The sequence below is a fragment of the Paramormyrops kingsleyae genome, chromosome 9 (assembly GCF_048594095.1).
Source record: "Paramormyrops kingsleyae isolate MSU_618 chromosome 9, PKINGS_0.4, whole genome shotgun sequence".
Lineage (NCBI taxonomy): Eukaryota > Metazoa > Chordata > Actinopteri > Osteoglossiformes > Mormyridae > Paramormyrops > Paramormyrops kingsleyae.
Window position 1 is genome coordinate 28,597,180 of NC_132805.1, and position 17,626 is coordinate 28,614,805.

At 50.3% G+C, this 17,626-nt stretch overlaps 1 protein-coding gene across 7 annotated transcripts in view; it reads left to right on the forward strand.

Annotated features, from left to right (window-relative positions):
• Positions 1 to 17,626, forward strand: part of ulk4 (unc-51 like kinase 4) — a 63,476-nt gene that overhangs the window by 24,736 nt on the left and 21,114 nt on the right. For all 7 annotated transcript variants that reach the window (XM_072716718.1, XM_072716722.1, XM_072716717.1 and 4 more), the window contains exons 21-31: positions 21 to 203; positions 1,222 to 1,349; positions 6,107 to 6,240; positions 6,781 to 6,902; positions 9,335 to 9,391; positions 9,534 to 9,585; positions 9,900 to 9,994; positions 12,056 to 12,107; positions 12,217 to 12,361; positions 13,260 to 13,352; positions 17,316 to 17,364. In XM_072716718.1, coding sequence (XP_072572819.1) covers positions 21 to 203; positions 1,222 to 1,349; positions 6,107 to 6,240; positions 6,781 to 6,902; positions 9,335 to 9,391; positions 9,534 to 9,585; positions 9,900 to 9,994; positions 12,056 to 12,107; positions 12,217 to 12,361; positions 13,260 to 13,352; positions 17,316 to 17,364 — 1,110 coding nt within the window. The remainder of the gene's footprint in view (positions 1 to 20; positions 204 to 1,221; positions 1,350 to 6,106; positions 6,241 to 6,780; positions 6,903 to 9,334; positions 9,392 to 9,533; positions 9,586 to 9,899; positions 9,995 to 12,055; positions 12,108 to 12,216; positions 12,362 to 13,259; positions 13,353 to 17,315; positions 17,365 to 17,626) is intronic.

Here is a 17,626-nt window from a genome sequence, read left to right on the forward strand (position 1 = left end):
AAGACCTTTCTCCCCCCCAGGCCCTCTGCAGAGCGACACGCCACTCCCCAGCCGTCTTCCAGAGCGTCATCGACAAGGCGGGGCTGCCCACCGTGCTGGACGGCCTGGCGTGCAGCATCAGCCGCGTCCAGCAGCACCTGCTCACCCTCTTTGCCGCCCTCCTGTCGTCCGGGGTCAACGTGCAGAGGCTTGTCCAGGAGAGGGTGAGTACGGAGCGGCCTGCCCCGGGTCCTAGTGCCCGCCTGCTCTGGGCAGGGAGGCTCTGCCTGTTCCCCTCTCATAAGCACGGTGAGATAATGAGGCCTAAATCTCATATGCATAGAGCTACAGGAAAGCCAATGAAATTCTGGATGGTGCTACACAGAACAAGAGAGAGAGTGTGAGAGTAGGTGGGAGTAAGACAGGGAGGGGGAGGGAGAGGGGAGTGAAAGAGGGAGGGAGGTGAGGGAAGGAGAGAGGGTGGAAAGAGAGATCTCCTTCTGATGCTCACTAATGGAGAATTTTTTTTTTCTGATACAGAGGGAATACGTTTAATGTTCCCTCCTGCTTTTATCTATATTTCCAGTGATGAAATCTTCACGGCCGGCTGTTTTTAATCAGTAGTTCATACATCTCACTAATTTCATTATTATCTATGTCTTCCTAAATATGTTTTCTTCACATGTAATTTATAGACTTGATGCATGGGGTAAATTGCCTGTGATGGTTTAAGAAACATCAGACCCGTTTTGTGCTGTATGCTCAGTAAGGCAGGCTGTCGGTATGATATTTCTGCACTTCAGTTACCTAGTACATAATCGCAGGGAGACGGCAGTAAGACCCTAACAGATCCTCTCTGCCTCATTCATACGGCATTTTTATTGCTGTTACTATCTGTTATGTGGAAACGACATCCTCTGCTGATCTGGCCTTGAAGTTGGTCAGATATGAAATGTCATGCTTAAATAAATGCCGTCCCCGTTTACACATCCGGGATCGACATGAAATCAGCTGAAAAAATTAGCTCATCAGTTGGAATTATAAAGGTTAGTCGCATGTAGTACAGGACCGGATGACTCCGCGGCGGTACGTTGATCCCGTATCGTTTTCCAGAACGTGGGCCTGGGCATTCGGAGTCGCTGCTCTCTGTAGCTCTCCTTGGGGCAGGCCGCTGTTCCCGTGCCTGATGGCTGATCCCAGGCCACTCTCGCCTCTGATCTTGCCCTATCCCTTCCCACACAGGAGCTGGTGCTGCGGGTCTCGCGCTGCCTGGAGAGCCCCTTCCCGGCAGTCCGAGCGAAGGCCTTCCTGGTGCTTCTGCAGGTCCTGCTCCACAACCGGGAAATGCTGCTGTTGTGCTGTAACTCCAGGTACCATCTGCCGCCAGGCGTGCGGCCTGTTATCCGGATGCCAGCGTGGCCGGGAATTCACAGCCAGGTCCGAGGAACGCGGCGCTTTCGAATTCCCTGCGTAATTTGAATTATCTGAGGCCGTATGGGAATATATTGGGTCCTCTACTGGAATATATTGAGTCCTCCATGACCTTAATGGTTTATATCTCGTAAATAAAAGAATAATTAAACGGGTTTCCTCAAATGACTTAATGGCAAGAGTAATAGATCATTGTAATACTCTGTATAGATTACAGCGGAAAAAGATAAATGAAGTCCAATTTACTTTGAGTTTTCGCAGTTGCTCCAGTATTATCACAGGGAATGAAGTCCTTTTGAAATCAGTAAGCACCCGGGCTTAAATCAAATATTAAAGGAAAAAAATGGTGATTCGGCGAGGTTGATTTAAGTTTCTTCCCCCGTGCCCCTCTTTGGCATAGGGACCCCGAGGGATGTTGCAGAGAACATGGGATGAACAAGCGTGTCTGTCACTGTGCCCAATACTGCTAGTGTCAGGGTCGCTCTGTTAACGACGATGAGTTCATTCAGACGCTCTTTGTTCCAAGGGATTGAAGTCGGTCTTTGAAGCAAGAGGCCTGTGGCCCATTTTGGCAGTGGTTATATTTTAAAGCAACAGCGAAAATGCATTAGAGAAGCTTGTATACCTGGACTGGAAGGTTCTGGAAGAGTTTCAGCTGTACAGGAGTCGACTTCGACTTGAAGGCACCCAATCATAATAGCAGGGGAAAACCCATGATCTCGAAGGGGCTTCAGTCAGAGTGAGGCTGGGCCGACCCCCATGAATTCCCCGAGGGTGGGAATCTCGGATGTATGACTGGGGGGGTGGGGGTGACGGAACATCACTGGCTCCAAGCCTGGGACTACTGTGTGTCCCTTAGCCCCCGACTGGAGAAGCGCCGTAGGCTAGTTGATCCTGCACTTGCACCCCAAGTGTGTGTCTCATCCAGGGAGTATATAGGAAAAGATGCATCCCAATGTCCCAGCACTCAGACTCATACAAAAGGCAAATAAATTATCATTTCAAAATTTGTTCTTCCAAAGCTGCATGCAGCTTTGTGTTCTTCAGCTAAATCGGTTGACTAATTGACTCTTCATCACACAGACAGAACCCCTCACGAGTTCTTTGACCGGCTTGGTCAATACGAGCCTGTAAACCTTTGTGGTAACTTGGCTAGTTGTTTATAAATACAACCCTGTTGAAATTTCAATCTGCTCTTAATGACCCTGTATGGAGATGCCCGGTAGACTTGATACATATGGTTTGTGGTCATGTGATGCCTGTGGAAGTGTGTGCATGTTACTCTGAAAATGAGAGCGTGCTCAGCCGGAGCGAGGAGGCGTGCTTGGGAATGTCTGCAGGAAGGGCTCTTTAACCTGCTTCACGGATACACGTTCTGGCAGCATTCCGGTTAGCACTGGAAATTCCCGTCTGTGTAATGACTAGATCCAGCCTCGCGCACGCTGGCTCAGGCTGTGTCGGAGCTCTAATGGCAGGCCGCCTCTGCCTGGCAGTCTAAGCTCTATAAGAGATGCCATATTTAATGGAAAAGGGCCATTGACTGGAACAGACAGAAGGGGCTTTTTCTTAAACATGAATTCTTGGTCGAAATCGAATTTGAGTTCTGGTTACATGTCTGCCAATCTGCTGATATGGCCTCCCCTGGAACCTGGGAATTTGAAACTTTGATTATCCATTCCCACATGGTCTGTGCCTGTCCTGCAGCCTGCTGCCCCCCCTCCCACCCCCAGCCTGTGATGGCTGCACTTGGAGAAGGGAGGGCTCCTCCAAGATCTCTTTTGGAGGAAACCCCATGGTGGCCATTGTGGATTCTGCATCCTGTGAAGGTCTCTTCCAGGCCAGTATAAACCCTCAAGTGCTGGCCGGTTCCCAAGCCGGGCCACGTGGAAACGTGGCCGATTTTCTCTGCTTTCCTCACCGCCTGGAAAGCAGTAATTTTCGCATGTTATCAGGCTATGTCTGGGCCCTCGGATATCCTGTCTGTTTCATGTCCGCCTTCCTCAAAGCGCTTCTTCTGAAACTGGCTTATCCTGAGTGGCCGTTATGAATTGAGTAATACCAGCTGACACGGCCTGTTCACTGGGATAATTCAGCCCGTGTGACAGGTTCTGTTATACATGCAGCTTTCGAAGGGCACCCAGTGAATGCGGCTGCTTTCGGCTGAGCGTACTTGCTTTTCAAATCAGAAGTCCTCCGAAAGAAGTTAAAGGTTATGGAAGACTTTATTAGATAAGCAGCCTAAAATATGGCGATTTATTCTTTGGTGTGAAGAATGGAGAGGTTGGTGTTTTCCCTTTCATGTCTTTTTTTTTTTGATTTACTGTGTCATGAATCGCTAAGCGTTTCGATTAAGGGGTGAGGTTTTAAAGACCATTAGCGCCATAACAGCCGGATTTCATTACATTCCTGATGGCTTTAAGTGGATTTATTGTGTCTGAGTGGCAGTCTGAGGGGACGGATGGTATTAATTCTGCTATAGGTCCAGTGGTCTCTCAGACACGTGCATATAACTAAATAATAGTGCTTCAGTTTCCATGCCTATAGCGGCACTAAGCATTACATTCACTGGCTGTGTTTGTTGTCGCCAAATGCTTATTTATGCATTATTATGAAGGTAAGAAATGACAAGTCCCCTCCCAACTTCCTCTCGGTTAATATAAGCATGAAAAAAGCAGTAATTTTAAAAGGTGGTTCATTTCTGCCTGCCGTTTCTGAACCAGGGGGTGTTACTGCAGCCTCAGCTGGATTGAGCGCATCAGCGGGGCCGCGGTAAATGAACGGTAGCGGGGATGAGAGCACAGAGCTGAGTGGGCAGTTTCTCTGATCAGCCGAACGCTTGTGAAATTATAGCACTGTCTTTTTTTTTTTTCTTCCCTCCCTGGCAGCCGTGAGAGTATGGGAAGCTGAAATCCCAGCTGCCAAGCCTGTCAATCCCTGTCATTAGGGCGCTGCTGGAATTCCTGCAGCATTCCAATTATACCCTGATGAAAGCCTTCGGTCCGCCGTGCCGAGCGGGAGAATAAACGTGATCCGCCTCTTTCCGCGCAGTCCTTCCTTCATTTGCCGTGGATGTGGTCCAGCCGCCCGGCCCAGTGAAACCACGGTGCAGACGCAGCGACGGTTCCGTGGCGTGTGTCTGCGGTTCCGGGTTTCAGATCGTGCTCGGCTCTCCGCTGCCGTGCTGTCAGAAGTGACCGTCGAGGACACAGAGTCCCGCCCGGCGCTAAGCGGCAAACATGACAAGTCATTATATCGGAGCGGCTCTGTTGGAACAAATCAATCAGGCGCGGACAGCGGGGCCCACCGCGGGGGCTGACAGGGCGGCCGTCATTCCACTCCACCGGCACCGTGTTCCGCTGGTTCTCCTCGTACCGCTCGGCTGACACGCTGTACCTAATGGCCGGCATGGATGTTTGCACGTCGACAGCGAGATAAATCGCAGCGGGGATGCGACGTTTCGGCTGAGTGTGGTGACACTGCCCACCTGCGTGCGTAAACACCCGATCCCATCCTTCACATTTCCTTGAAACCAAGCTCGGAAATCACAGGCACCTGTGACATTTTCAATGGCCCTTTTGAATTCTGAAAATGAATAAAGCGCACATACACTCCCTTATACCTCTGTACTAGATGTATGGGGAATGAAATATGAACCCGTATTCATTCGTTCATTGTTAAAGTATCTGTAATAATGGGAGGAAGATCAGAGACGATGAATCGATGACAGAAGCGGTGTTTGGGCTTTTAGATGGCCGGTGCACACGCGATTGACGTCTGAAGACTGATAATTGTGGCTTTAATTTGGCTTGGCTTTAATTTGTGTCTGTTGTTGCTGTGATGAGAGATTGTCAGTCAGAGGCATATTTCCACTTTGATCTTTATGCGCTGAATGACTCTGATGGCTTGTGAGTGACCTGGAGCAGAGTGCCGTCAGATCTGTGGACTGCGGGGCTCTATAATGACCCATTTAACATGAGTCTGTCGCAAGTCCCTTGTACTTGCCCCTCCCCCCTCAGCATCATTTAGTGGGGTGGGGGGGGGGGTGTGAGACTATCATTTTCTTTCATGTGGTAACTGCTGTGTAAATCTTTGCCTTTCTTCAGTAGCCCTAACCATCGTCCCACGATGATGCGCGGGGTGATACGATCCATCCTGACCCGTTAGCCTGTATGCTAACTGTCAGTCGCATTCACATAGTGATCAGTCTCTCCATATTTAAAACTGAAAATTTCAATGCAAAACTTGTTTCCCTTTACATGTGTATACAGGTTTTCCTTACAGTGCGTGACTCTCCCTCTTCCGGTTGTTAAGAGGCTTCATCGAATTTTAAAGTTTTAATCTGCACCTGGTACCACAGCTGCCCGAATTCAAAACAGATGAAACATAGCGATTATAGCTAGGGCATCAGCATGACAAGCAGCAGCCGAAGACTAAAGCCGCATTCACGCAATGCTGAATTTCACATAGAATTAGCATCTGCAAAGCGCGATCGAGACCTCGGCCGTGTTTCAGATCATCTTTTAAACGCCAGGTGCAGCTTTTCACCTGAGCGAGACGCTCAGTGGTTAAGGCTGAGCCGTTAATGTGCATTTTGCGGCATTTAAGTGTCGCGGAGTGACGCTTCGTGCCGCCATGACGCCCACTCCCGCGCCTCGCCAGGCAGCTGAATGGTGATGTGCCCCCGTCCCGCATGCAGGTTGGTGATGTACATCGAGAGGGACGTCAGGAAGGCCGTGCCAGGGAGGGAACAGCCAAGTGCCAATCAGCACCTGTCGAGATGTCTACAACTGCTCATCCGTCACATCGTCCGGGAGCTGCCCGCCGTTCTGGGTGAATTAATCACATGACAGGATGGTGCCCCCCCCTCCTTCTCGTTAATTGCACCTCTGACGGCATGATAAAGTGTTCAGCCAATCCACCCCGACTGGGCCCTCTTTCTCCATTTGGCTTCTCACATCGTGCCTGTGCACATTCCTGTACGTGAAGTTTAAGTGGTAGCACCTTACTTGACGAGCCACAAATAATACATAGTATTATGCTACTAATTAACCACAAATGAACAAACTATAAGCTGTACTGATCTCATGTTTATTCATCATTAATGAATCATGACACGTTTTATTTCATGCAGTTTCTATATTTGTTTCTCTATCTGTGATTTGTACTTCAGTAGTAACTGAGTTATTACTAAGTATTTGTGTTCCATCAAGTAAAGTGTTGCCGTTTAAACTCTTACTTCCCTCTGCGTGAATTTAAATGGTGCTTTTATGCAGTGCTGTGGCCTAAATAAGGCAGCATGAGCCAGCCAGCAGAGCAGCACAGCTAAATATTTCCGCATTCGGCGATTCTTCATGGTTCTTTGTCCCACAGACGACATCCTAGCTGCGCTGGGGAGCGTGGCAGGGCGCAAACATCCATCGACTGCGCAGGCCAAGCAGCTGAAGCAGTGTCTGCCTTTGGTCTCGGTGGTGCTGCAGGTGCTCACCTCGCAGGTGAGCTTTCCGCGCCTTCGTCTGCGCGTCCGCAGCCAGAAAGACACTTAGGAAGGCATGTTTTCGGCACGATGAATCAATCATTCTAAGGGTCTCTAAAGAGCGATGGGGGGGGACGACTCCATGGCGCAGAAGCGGAGGGTTTGTGCAGTGATATCCCTTCATAGAAGCATGGCTGACTGAGTACGTATCCACACCGCATGCATTTGCTGATAACGGGTCTTATTGTCTATCCCTAAAATCCGAACGGAAGGGAAATTAGCTAGGCTAAAGCCGGCCTAGTTTTGTCAGTCAGAGCAAAGTTTCTCTGTTGGCTTTGCCTCTGAGTTCTGGTACATTCCGCAGTATCGAAGTAGAATGATTGCCAGTCGCCAAACAGTGTGAAATTGCATTTGCTGCTGACATATTCATTTCAGCACGACTGAGTATGAAGGGATCCTTTGCTACAGTGAGATGTTTGTCTCTGTGCTGTGCGAAAACTCTGTAACTCTGTACGCCGCGGTGATTTTCCATGGAGCCGGAACGCTAGTGCGGGTCCTGCTGCCTGTTTTAAACGCTCAAATGTGGACGTGATGTGTTTGCTTTGCCTGGGTTTATATGACTGCATTATGCTGACCGTAAAGAAGACAGACTGCTGTGTGTGGGAGGGTGGCCTGAAATGGCCAGACGGGTGGGAAAATTAGCCTGGGGGGTGGTGATAACTCGGTGCGTAACACGGTAATGATGTGGTAATGTTAATGATTCTCTCACCTATGAGGGACACGTATCATGCTTACAGTTCAGCAGTATAAATATCGCACTACTCAGTCAGCTAAATAATGGCTTCAAATCACACCTCAAGTGTTCGCCTTAAATGTCTGCATGTGAAAGCCGTGATTAGGGTGAGGCAAGGCTGGAGACATCAAGCAGTTTGCCGTGCATTTGCTAACTGATATTAACTGCTAGGCCTGGGGCTCAAGGTCAGGTCTGCTGTGTGTGTGTGTGTGTGTGTGTGTGTGTGTGTGTGTATGCGCATGCATTTGCGTGTGTGTCTATGTGTATGTGTGCATGCACGTGTGTATGCATGTTTGTGCGTGTGTGTGTGCATGCATTTGTGTGTGTGTGTGTGTGCATGCATGTATGTATATGTATGCTTTTGCATGTGTGTGTGTTTTTCTGACTATCTGTGTGCATGCACAGTGTGTGTGTGTGTGTGTGCGTGTGCATGCACGCATGTGTGTATATGTATGCTTTTTTGTGTGTGTGTGTGTGTATGTGTGTTTCTGACTATCTGTGTGTGTGTGTGTGTGTGTGTGTGTGTGTGTGTGTGTGATTGTGTGCGTATCCCGGCCTCCTCTGAGCATGACCTTGCCTGAGCTGCTGTGTATCAGACGGACCTTGTGGTGCCGGTAGCCAGTTGTCTGCTTCCTACATGTCCCTGGGCTTTGCAGGAACCACACTGATTTATTCACACAATTACCTTTTATAAATCAGAAAACTCAAATTATCTCCAACTTAAGCTACTGTGGGCAAAAAAACGAGATGAGATCACCATTCTTTGCTCTTTTAGAAGAATCCTCCATCTGTTGGTTAGAAACACAGGGAGTTCTGTCCCAGTATGGCTAAGTGGTGTTGTCGGTGGCAGGCCTGTAGCCAGAAATTCATTTCAGGGGTATCCGGCAGCCCTACCAATAGGCACCACTCTATAGGGCAAATTTTGAACTTGTAATTGTACTACTTTATTATTACGTGGTTGGTAGCAAACAGTTTGCCGATTTCCCTGCCCAAATACACCTCATTCAGCTCACCAACTAATTACCAGGTTCAGCACGTGTGTTTGAGCAGGGAAATATGCAACTGTGCTGCAGACTGACCCTCCAGGGTCAGAATTGGGGAACCCTGGTTTATTGCATTGTTATGTGGCTGGTCTGTGGGGGCGTGGCCTCAGAACAGCATTCCATAACAATGAAACTACAAGCGTTTATTGAATCTACTAATATGAACAAATGAATATCATATTTATATAGTGCTTTTTAAGACACTGCTCCTTCACCCACATGGCTCCTGCGCTCCTAGACGTGACTCTGCTCCTTTGACCACACATCTCCCCTCTCCAGTCCAGCTGACTCCTTAGACACACACCGATGTCCAGTCAGTGCCACGGCTCAGCTGAGCCTTAAGCACACCGTTCTTGAGACAGTGTCTCCATTCTAAACAGCCTGCGGTATGTTGGGGGATGCTACGTTTTTTTTTTTTTTTTTCTTCCCAGGTTTGTTTCTTTGGCAGTTATAATGGTGGACATAATCATAGCAGCGCTGTGCTCCCAGATTACCATGCGGAGTCTCTGCTAGCGTGTGGAAAATGAGCACAGTCGAGATGTTCCGGGGAGAGCGGTCGCGAGCTGACTGACTCTAAGTGGGTCATACTAACCCTTCTCTGTCTTATCTCTGCAGATATTCAGACCTCAGGTGGTGACAGAAGATTTTCTCTGCAAATTTGGGGCACTGCTTGTAAGTTGGACTAGTTAAAATATTACAGCGGTTTCGGTTTTGCCCGAAGCTATCGGCAGACGGGTGTTGGGAATAGACGATACTCCCTCTGCGGGTGACTGGACTCTTCCTGTGTTGCTGTCTTGCTCTGTTTCATTTTTAGAATTGCATTAAATCTGTGGAGTCCTGTGAGACCAGCCTGGACAATGCGATAGGTTAGTACTTTATGAATCAGAAGAGGGTGTGTTTACCGTAATGCTGCCCCCGTTTTCCTGCAGCTTGAAGAACATGTCAACATGAGTTTTTGCTCTCTTAGTGTCTTGACAAGCCTTTGATATGAAATTCTCCACTGAACTTTTGAGCTTCAATGCACATGTTAAGGCTATCGGTCTAGTGAGCACAGATTGAATTGTTTGTGATCGATTACTGACCCATAGCCCTTTGAATTGCTTGTCGTGATTTTAACCGTTAAATTTGACTGAGGATTTTGGAGACCAGCTTCATTCGCTGGACGGTTTCTCATTTCCAGGACAGATGGCCTCAGAGGAGCTTATTAGGAACACACTGTCAGCCGTGGAGGCCATTACCCAGCATGCCGTGCTGCTGACGCCCCATTACAGCACTGTAAGTGAGCCCCACGGAGGCCCGGTGCAGGACCAATATAGCTGCGGGTTCGAGCCCTGCAGGCCCTCCCCCCCCATCGTGAGCCGCTGCCAGGCCATCACCGTGGCTCTCCATTTGGCCTTGTGGGAGGGACCAGAGCAGCAGGGTGTCATCATAAACACCCCTGTTACCTTATGCCCTATTAAACTGTGCACAGTCAAAAAGTTGTTTTTTTATAATTTTTTAACTACTGTTATATATAAAACAACCTTCAAAGTTAACGATCTGATGCACACAATAAGATTATTACTGGTTATTAAGCAGGCTGCTTCTGCAGACGCGGTTTAGCTGCTACTTTGGTAGCCAGTCCAGAGGCCTTCAAGGTCGACGTGCTTAGCGGGAGGGAGACCCGTTCCTGTGCTGCAGGGGCACAGGCCTGGAGGGGGCGGCCTGCGGGGGAAATGTGTGTCCCGGCTGCTTGTTAACATGGCCACGCGGTGAGGCCACAAGCCGCCGCTCTTCCTCTCTGCCTGGTTCTGTTTTTACCTCCATCCACACCCCACAGCTCACACTTCTGCCCTCCATACCACCTCTGCAGGTGTTGCTAATGAGTAAAAATGCCCCCGAAAAAGGTGCTGTCAGTTTCACACTGCAGCCCTCGGTGCGGCGAAGAACCCATCTGGCTGATTGAAAGTGTCAGGAAGAGTGTGGCGTATTAGTCATGTGTGCATGGTATCGGCTGTGTGTGTGCATGGTATCGGCTGTGTGTGTGCATGGTATCGGCTGTGTGTGCAGTATGAAGTATGTGTGCATGGTATCGGCTGTGTGTGTGCATGGTATCGGCTGTGTGTGTGCATGGTATCGGCTGTGTGTGTGCATGGTATCGGCTGTGTGTGAAGTATGAAGTATGTGTGCATGGTATCGGCTGTGTGTGTGCATGGTATCGGCTGTGTGTGCATGGTATCGGCTGTGTGTGCATGGTATCGGCTGTGTGTGTGCATGGTATCGGCTGTGTGTGCAGTATGAAGTATGTGTGCATGGTATCGGCTGTGTGTGTGCATGGTATCGGCTGTGTGTGTGCATGGTATCGGCTGTGTGTGTGCATGGTATCGGCTGTGTGTGCAGTATGAAGTATGTGTGCATGGTATCGGCTGTGTGTGTGCATGGTATCGGCTGTGTGTGCATGGTATCGGCTGTGTGTGTGCATGGTATCGGCTGTGTGTGCATGGTATCGGCTGTGTGTGTGCATGGTATCGGCTGTGTGTGCATGGTATCGGCTGTGTGTGTGCATGGTATCGGCTGTGTGTGTGCATGGTATCGGCTGTGTGTGTGCATGGTATCGGCTGTGTGTGTATCTGTGCAGTATTAGGCATGTGTAAGGTGTCAGGTATGTATGAGTTGTCAGATGAGTGTGCAGTCCCACCTAGTAAAGACAAAGTGTGAGGTAACCGGCAAACAGAGCAGTGATGTGACTGCAGGCCAGGCGCTCTTTCTGGAGGTTTTTAAATTTACAGTAAAATCACTTTAAAACACAGAGTTCCCCACCTGGGAGCTGGGTGGTTCCACACTGGGCGCCTGGCCGTGACTGTTAGGTCTCCGTGTGAAGGCGTGAGCGCTCTGACCGCCGCTGGGGAGAAGGTGGCCGTGACTGTTAGGTCTCCGTGTGAAGGCGTGAGCGCTCTGACCGCCGCTGGGGAGAAGGTGGCCGTGAGCACCCCTCCGATGTACGCAGATGCCCGCCGGCAACTGCGCAGACAGAGCAGGCGCAGACTGCGGACACGATGCTAACGTGGAATATTTGTGATCGTTTTTATGGAAACATGGAACAAACAGTGAGTTCAGAGAAAGAGAGAGACTGAGAGAGAGAAGGAGAGAAATGATACCCAGGCTTTTAACTGTACAACGGGCTCTCTCTGATCAAAGGGCAGCGCCGGGCAGCCACTCAGACATGGGGGGGGGGCGTTATTACCGGCTAAATGAGCAGTTCTCATAAGAAGACTATATCCTGTCAGGGGGCACAGGGGGAGGGTGCAGGAAATGCAGGCATCACTAGGGTTACAGTGATACTGTGTTTCTCCCCAGGTGGTGGATTTCATCCTTCCCCCTCTAGCTTCTCTGGCATTCAGCAACAATGGTGAGGAAGCCACTGTGTGGGGGGGGGGAGGGGGGGGGTATCCACGGGCGTCGGGGTCGGGAGGCCGTGAGTCCGGGCCGCGTGTGAGTCACCTCTGCCTCGCTCGCAGTGGAGTGGAGGATCATCAGCCTGAGGGTGCTGTCGGAGGTCACGCTGACCCTGCTGGGCCGGGAGGAAGAGGAGGAAGAGGAGGACAGGGCCCCAGCACCAAGCAGCAGCCTGCTGGCCCTCATCACCAACACCCTCCTGCCACAGTGAGACTGCCAGCTAACGCTCAGCACTAGGGATGCCACCCAGTCCTGTACAATTCCTGGAAACCCACTCATTGGCCAACAGTATTACACAACACCATTCCAAAGGGCAGTTTAGGTCTGTTTGAGAAGGAAATTATAATCCCACATGGCAGTGTAATCTCCAGCATTTTTAAAACATTGATAGTTGCTTATTTGCTCAGTAATGTAATAACATTTTCTATTAGTTATGATCCCACACCTTCACTTTTTATGTAAAAGAGCCTCTACAGGACAGATGACCATAATCCAACGTGTTCCTGGAAAATCCTGGACGGGTGGCAGCCCAACTCCACCCCGCCCCACCCTCACTGTCCCTGTCTCCGCCTCTCATTTCAAATTTTTCTTTATTATTAAAAAATAAAGCATGCTGTAAGTGGCATGACCCCTAACAATCACCATTAGCTGCTAATTTCCGTCACTGTGCTTGAAAGGAGCCAAATGACAAGGGCCTGCTTTGCAGACACTTGTTGCCATGCCGATAACGCCACCTTTGTTTAGGGAGGGACTGGAGCACCCTGGCGCAAGTCGCCCCGCGGAGCATGCGGAAACGGCTCCTCCACAGCTCCTCCGCTCCCCTACACCTACTCTGCTCCCCTACACCTCCTCCGCTCCTCCACAGCTCCTCCGCTCCCCCACAGCTCCTCCGCTCCCCCACAGCTCCTCCGCTCCCCCACAGCTCCTCTGCTCCCCCACAGCTCCTCCGCTCCCCCACAGCTCCTCCGCTTCCGCTTCCTCACCCTCGCAGAATACTGTTTTCCCATTTCCCCTGCCGTCCAGTAAGGAGGAGCTGAGATGTCGGCCCTGTTTGCCGTCTTCACCTCGCTTCCTCACACCATGTCGGTTTCTCCCTCCACTGCAGGTTTGGGTCCTTGCTCCTGGATTCGGACCCGCTGCCTGTCTACGCCCTGAAACTGATGGTGTCACTGACAGAGCACAGCTCACTTGTCAACAGGTAAAGGCACCAGCTCCTCCTGGACCCCCTGCTGAAATGAAACAATGGTCTATATCAGTGGTTCTGGTTTTTGCACTGCAACCCAATTTTTACCACGCCAGCTCAGTCGTGACCCTATATGAAGTATAGGTTTAAATTAACGCTATGATTAAGCACGCAGTGCACTCTGCAATTTACAGCAGTCGATGCCTGTCGCACAAATCTAAAAATTGGACGTGCCAGTGACTTCTAAACATCTGTGGTTGGGCTTCTTGGATTGCTAGTGTTTTCACTTGTTTTGCACTGAGCATGACCAAGTCCCGTTTATATAGGTTAATTGTAGGTTTGAGGCTGGGAAATCTGATCGTGGATCAGCATCGGAGCTTGCTGGTTTTAAAATGCTTACATTTCCAATTCTGCCTTCCTCTTCTCCCTGTGCTGTTTAGAGCCTGGGGCCCCCTGTGGTAAATGCAGGGACCTTGGGATCCTCAAACCCACAGTTTGGGCTAACCAGTATACAGTATACTCTGGCCCTTTTTAAAACAGCTAGCACTGCCTTATTTACCGGAAGACATCTAAATATGATTGCAGGCTGTCTGCACAGATGTCTGCCCTCCCCAACCCAGGTAACTGAAATGGCCCCAAAACTCACAGTTTGTGCTAACCAGCGTACCAAACCCCCGCACTGCTAACAACTAGCACTGCATAGTCAGTGGAGGATTTCATCAAGAAATGATCATGATGATAATAGCCTTCATAAAGGGGGGGGGGGGCAAGGATTGCAACCCCCCCCCCCCCACCACCATCAAGGTATCTGAAGGGGTCTTGCGCCCCAAAAACCACAGTTAGCCAAAACCAGTGTAGTATATAAGACAGCCCTGGGCCTTAATAACTAGCACTGCCATAGGTACAAGGACTGCATTCACAAGGTGGGGGACATCGTTCAGGGCCCTCCTGAGACCTGGGGCCCCTAATCCCAGGGCCAATGGGCCAAAGCTGTAACCCACTCATGTATACAGGTGAGAGTGAAGCTTAGTGTCAATGCGTAGGGTCAGCCATCAATCCGGCAGCCCTGGAGCATTCTTCAGGGGTTAAGGGCCCTGCTCAAGGGCCCAACAGAGATATGTTTATTCTGCCAAGTATAGGATGCGAACTGGCGACCACCTGATCAGTGTCCCTACCGTGTCCTCCTCGGAGGATTAGGAGGCCTGCTGGACAGTGCCGTGTGAAGGGCCATCTTCCCCGTGGTCAGTGTGCTGGGAAGTGGGAGTAGCCATTAGCCTGCCGGTGAAATCACAGAGCTTGTGTGCGCAGCCTCTTCAATGCAGTGCGCATGTATCCCGAACCCTGCACCGTGTGAGGTCACCACCCCCCAAAGGCATGTAGAGCTGAGTGTACCAATTCTGCTGCTTGCTCCCTGAATTATTCATCCTGAATGTATCCATTAGAAACGACGGCTGTTTAATGTTTGACTCTGGGGGATGGATTGAGTCTTTGGCTCTCCTTAAAAGCAACATGGTAGTAGTTCTGCAGCCGTGCATGGTTATGGTCATATCGGGGTCATGCTGTCTTATAAAGGACCATAGGAATCACCTTTGCTTTTGCACAAAGTCATTATTATTGTGGCTGGTCAGGGCTGGTCAGAGGGTTATTGAGGAGCGGGGGCTGGGCCGCTAAGATCTGCGGGGGCATCCCAGCGACCTTCTAGTCGTAGACTGAGGATCCGAGCCCCCTGATTCACACTTCCTTCATCATTATTATTATTTTAACAGACTCAGAAGCTATTCTGGAGGACGCCTTTATCCAGAGTGATGCTTAATGTGTCAGAATCTAATTTCACTAAGACTCTCTGAATGACTCAACAAGCTGATCTCCGATGGGAGTGAGTGTCGGCTTTGAGTCCCGCCGGCCGCTGACCCGACTTGGCCTCGCGCTGCATCCACCACTGCCGCTCCATCGCGCTTCTGTCTGCATTTACTGTCGCAATTTATTACCGAGCTGTAGGCGGCCTCCAGCTCCGGGCTGGCTGTATCCCCCCCCCCTCACCCCCACTCACCACCCCACCGAGGATCGACCGCAAATCACGCCGGCATCAGAGAAATGAGGTGTGGGGAAGCCTGTATCCTAGCAGCAGGGCGGCTCGACGCCTCCTTCCAGGGGGAGAGGGGGCAGGTCGATACCCCCAACCAGGGGTAGTACAGGCAGGTCGGTGCCGCCTCCTGTAGGGAGAGCAGGCCTGGAGAGCGGGCAGGTTGGCATCCCACTGGGGAAGAGGAGGCAGGTTGGCCCTCAGCCATGCAGATCCCTGTGCTCAGACATGGAGGCACTATAAAGCCTATCTGTCATCTTCTTAAATGGCTGCCATGCTCACATGCCTGTGTCATTGTGCTTCCGGAGGGGCCTGAACAGATCACCCCTGACCGCGAGCCATGTCGCCCCCACCCTCCCTGCACCTTGTGGACCTCAGACCGCCTAGTGAGCTGTCCTGGCCTGAGCCTGCTCCTCACACCAAGCTGCTAATGGGTCGTGTGAGCTGGTTGTACCTGTTTCCATTGCAGACTTAATCTACGCTTGTTGTTGAACAGTATCTATCAGGTCAAACAAATTGGAAATATGAAAGAATAAGTTCTGTTCTGTGATTCAGTACAAATAAAATCTCCAAATTGCAGCTCCCTGCTCGTGCTCCCCTCTCCTCTCTCCCCTCTCCCCTCTCCTCTCTCCCCATTCTTTTCTCCTCTCCCTTCTTTCCACTCTCCTCTCACCACTCCCTTTTCTCCTCTCCATTCTTCTCCCTTCTCCCCACTCCTCACTCCCTTCTCTCCTCTCCCTTCTTCTCCCCCACTACTCCCTGCTCCTCTCCCTTCTCCCCACTCCTCACTCCCTTTTCTCCTCTCCCTTCTTCTCCTCACTCCTCACTCCCTTTTCTCCTCTCCCTTCTTCTTCCCACTCCTAAATCCCTTTTCTCCTCTCCCTTCTTCTCCTCACTCCTCACTCCCTTTTCTTCTCTGCCTTCTCCCCTCTCCTCTCACCACTCCCTTTTCTCCTCTCCCTTCTCCTCCCCTCTCCCACCTCCTCACCCCCTTCTCCTCGCTCCTGCATCACACTCTGTCTGCAGCAGTACTGCTCCCCAGCATCATTGCTCTGAGAGCCTCTTCTCTGCTCCATCACTCTGAGCTCCTCTCATTACTTTGGCTTCAGAACAATCAGATTTGTTGTGTGCATTTTCTTTTGTAGTTCTGAAATTTATTTTTAGATTATGAAAATGGATAGATGGATGGTGTGTTTTTTTATTTGGAATATCTTCAGTTTGAGGGCTGGTAGGGAAAGTAATGAGGTGCAGCATTTGAAGTGGACTGCAGTACACACACATGGGGGGTGAATGAGTACCTGGCATGGCTCTGCCTCAGGGGACGAGCTACTGTGCCCCCTGACTGGGTCTGCCACAAGCCGCCACCATTGAACTCTCACATGGTACAGGATTGAAGTATACCGTCTGTGTCTGTGATTATAGGGTGGGAGTATGCAGTTCAGAGAGTGCATTTCCTGCGGACAACTGAACCCCGCTCTGGGGTCTCCTTCAATATGAACTTTAGTTTGTTTTTGTTGACCCCTAAATATAAATATATAAATATGGCAGAATAAAAGCAGTTATTTTTGTACTTTCCTTCAGCGGTGTTCAGATGTCCTATTGTGTCTGTTAGAACAGAGACTGTAATTGTTCCTGAAACAATAGATCTAGTCAATACAGGTGGAGAATGGCTATTTCCGCTAAAAGCATGATTCTGCATTACCCTGGGGTCTCGTCCTGAACTGCCCTTTTCATCAGAAAATGCATGCAGAGGGCATCTCCATTCGGCAGACAGCAGCAGACACGGCACATACATTTGCTTAATGGAGATTAAACGTGCGACTGGATGTTCACAGCTGACTCTCCTCCGCTCCTCCTCGAAACCCTCCCCTTCCTGCCACCCCCTTCCTCTGCAGGCTCATCGAGGAAAGCCCTCTCCCACCGCTCATCTTTCAAGTCATCTCGGTAAGTGGCCCGCGAGATCCCGGCCCTGAAACACAGCAAACACAGCAGCCCCCATCAAACACGGCCCCTGCACACCGCTCTCTGTTATTATGTGTCAGCACACGGCCGTCTTTCACAGGCTCTGATAAATCCTGTGACGTGTGATTTACTCGGACGGCCTTCATCGGCCCGGTCGTAACTTATGATGAAACCTTGCAGAACACTAAATCCTGGCGAGTCCAAAGATCCAAACAGCATTTGTTATTATTAAGTTATAAGTTAT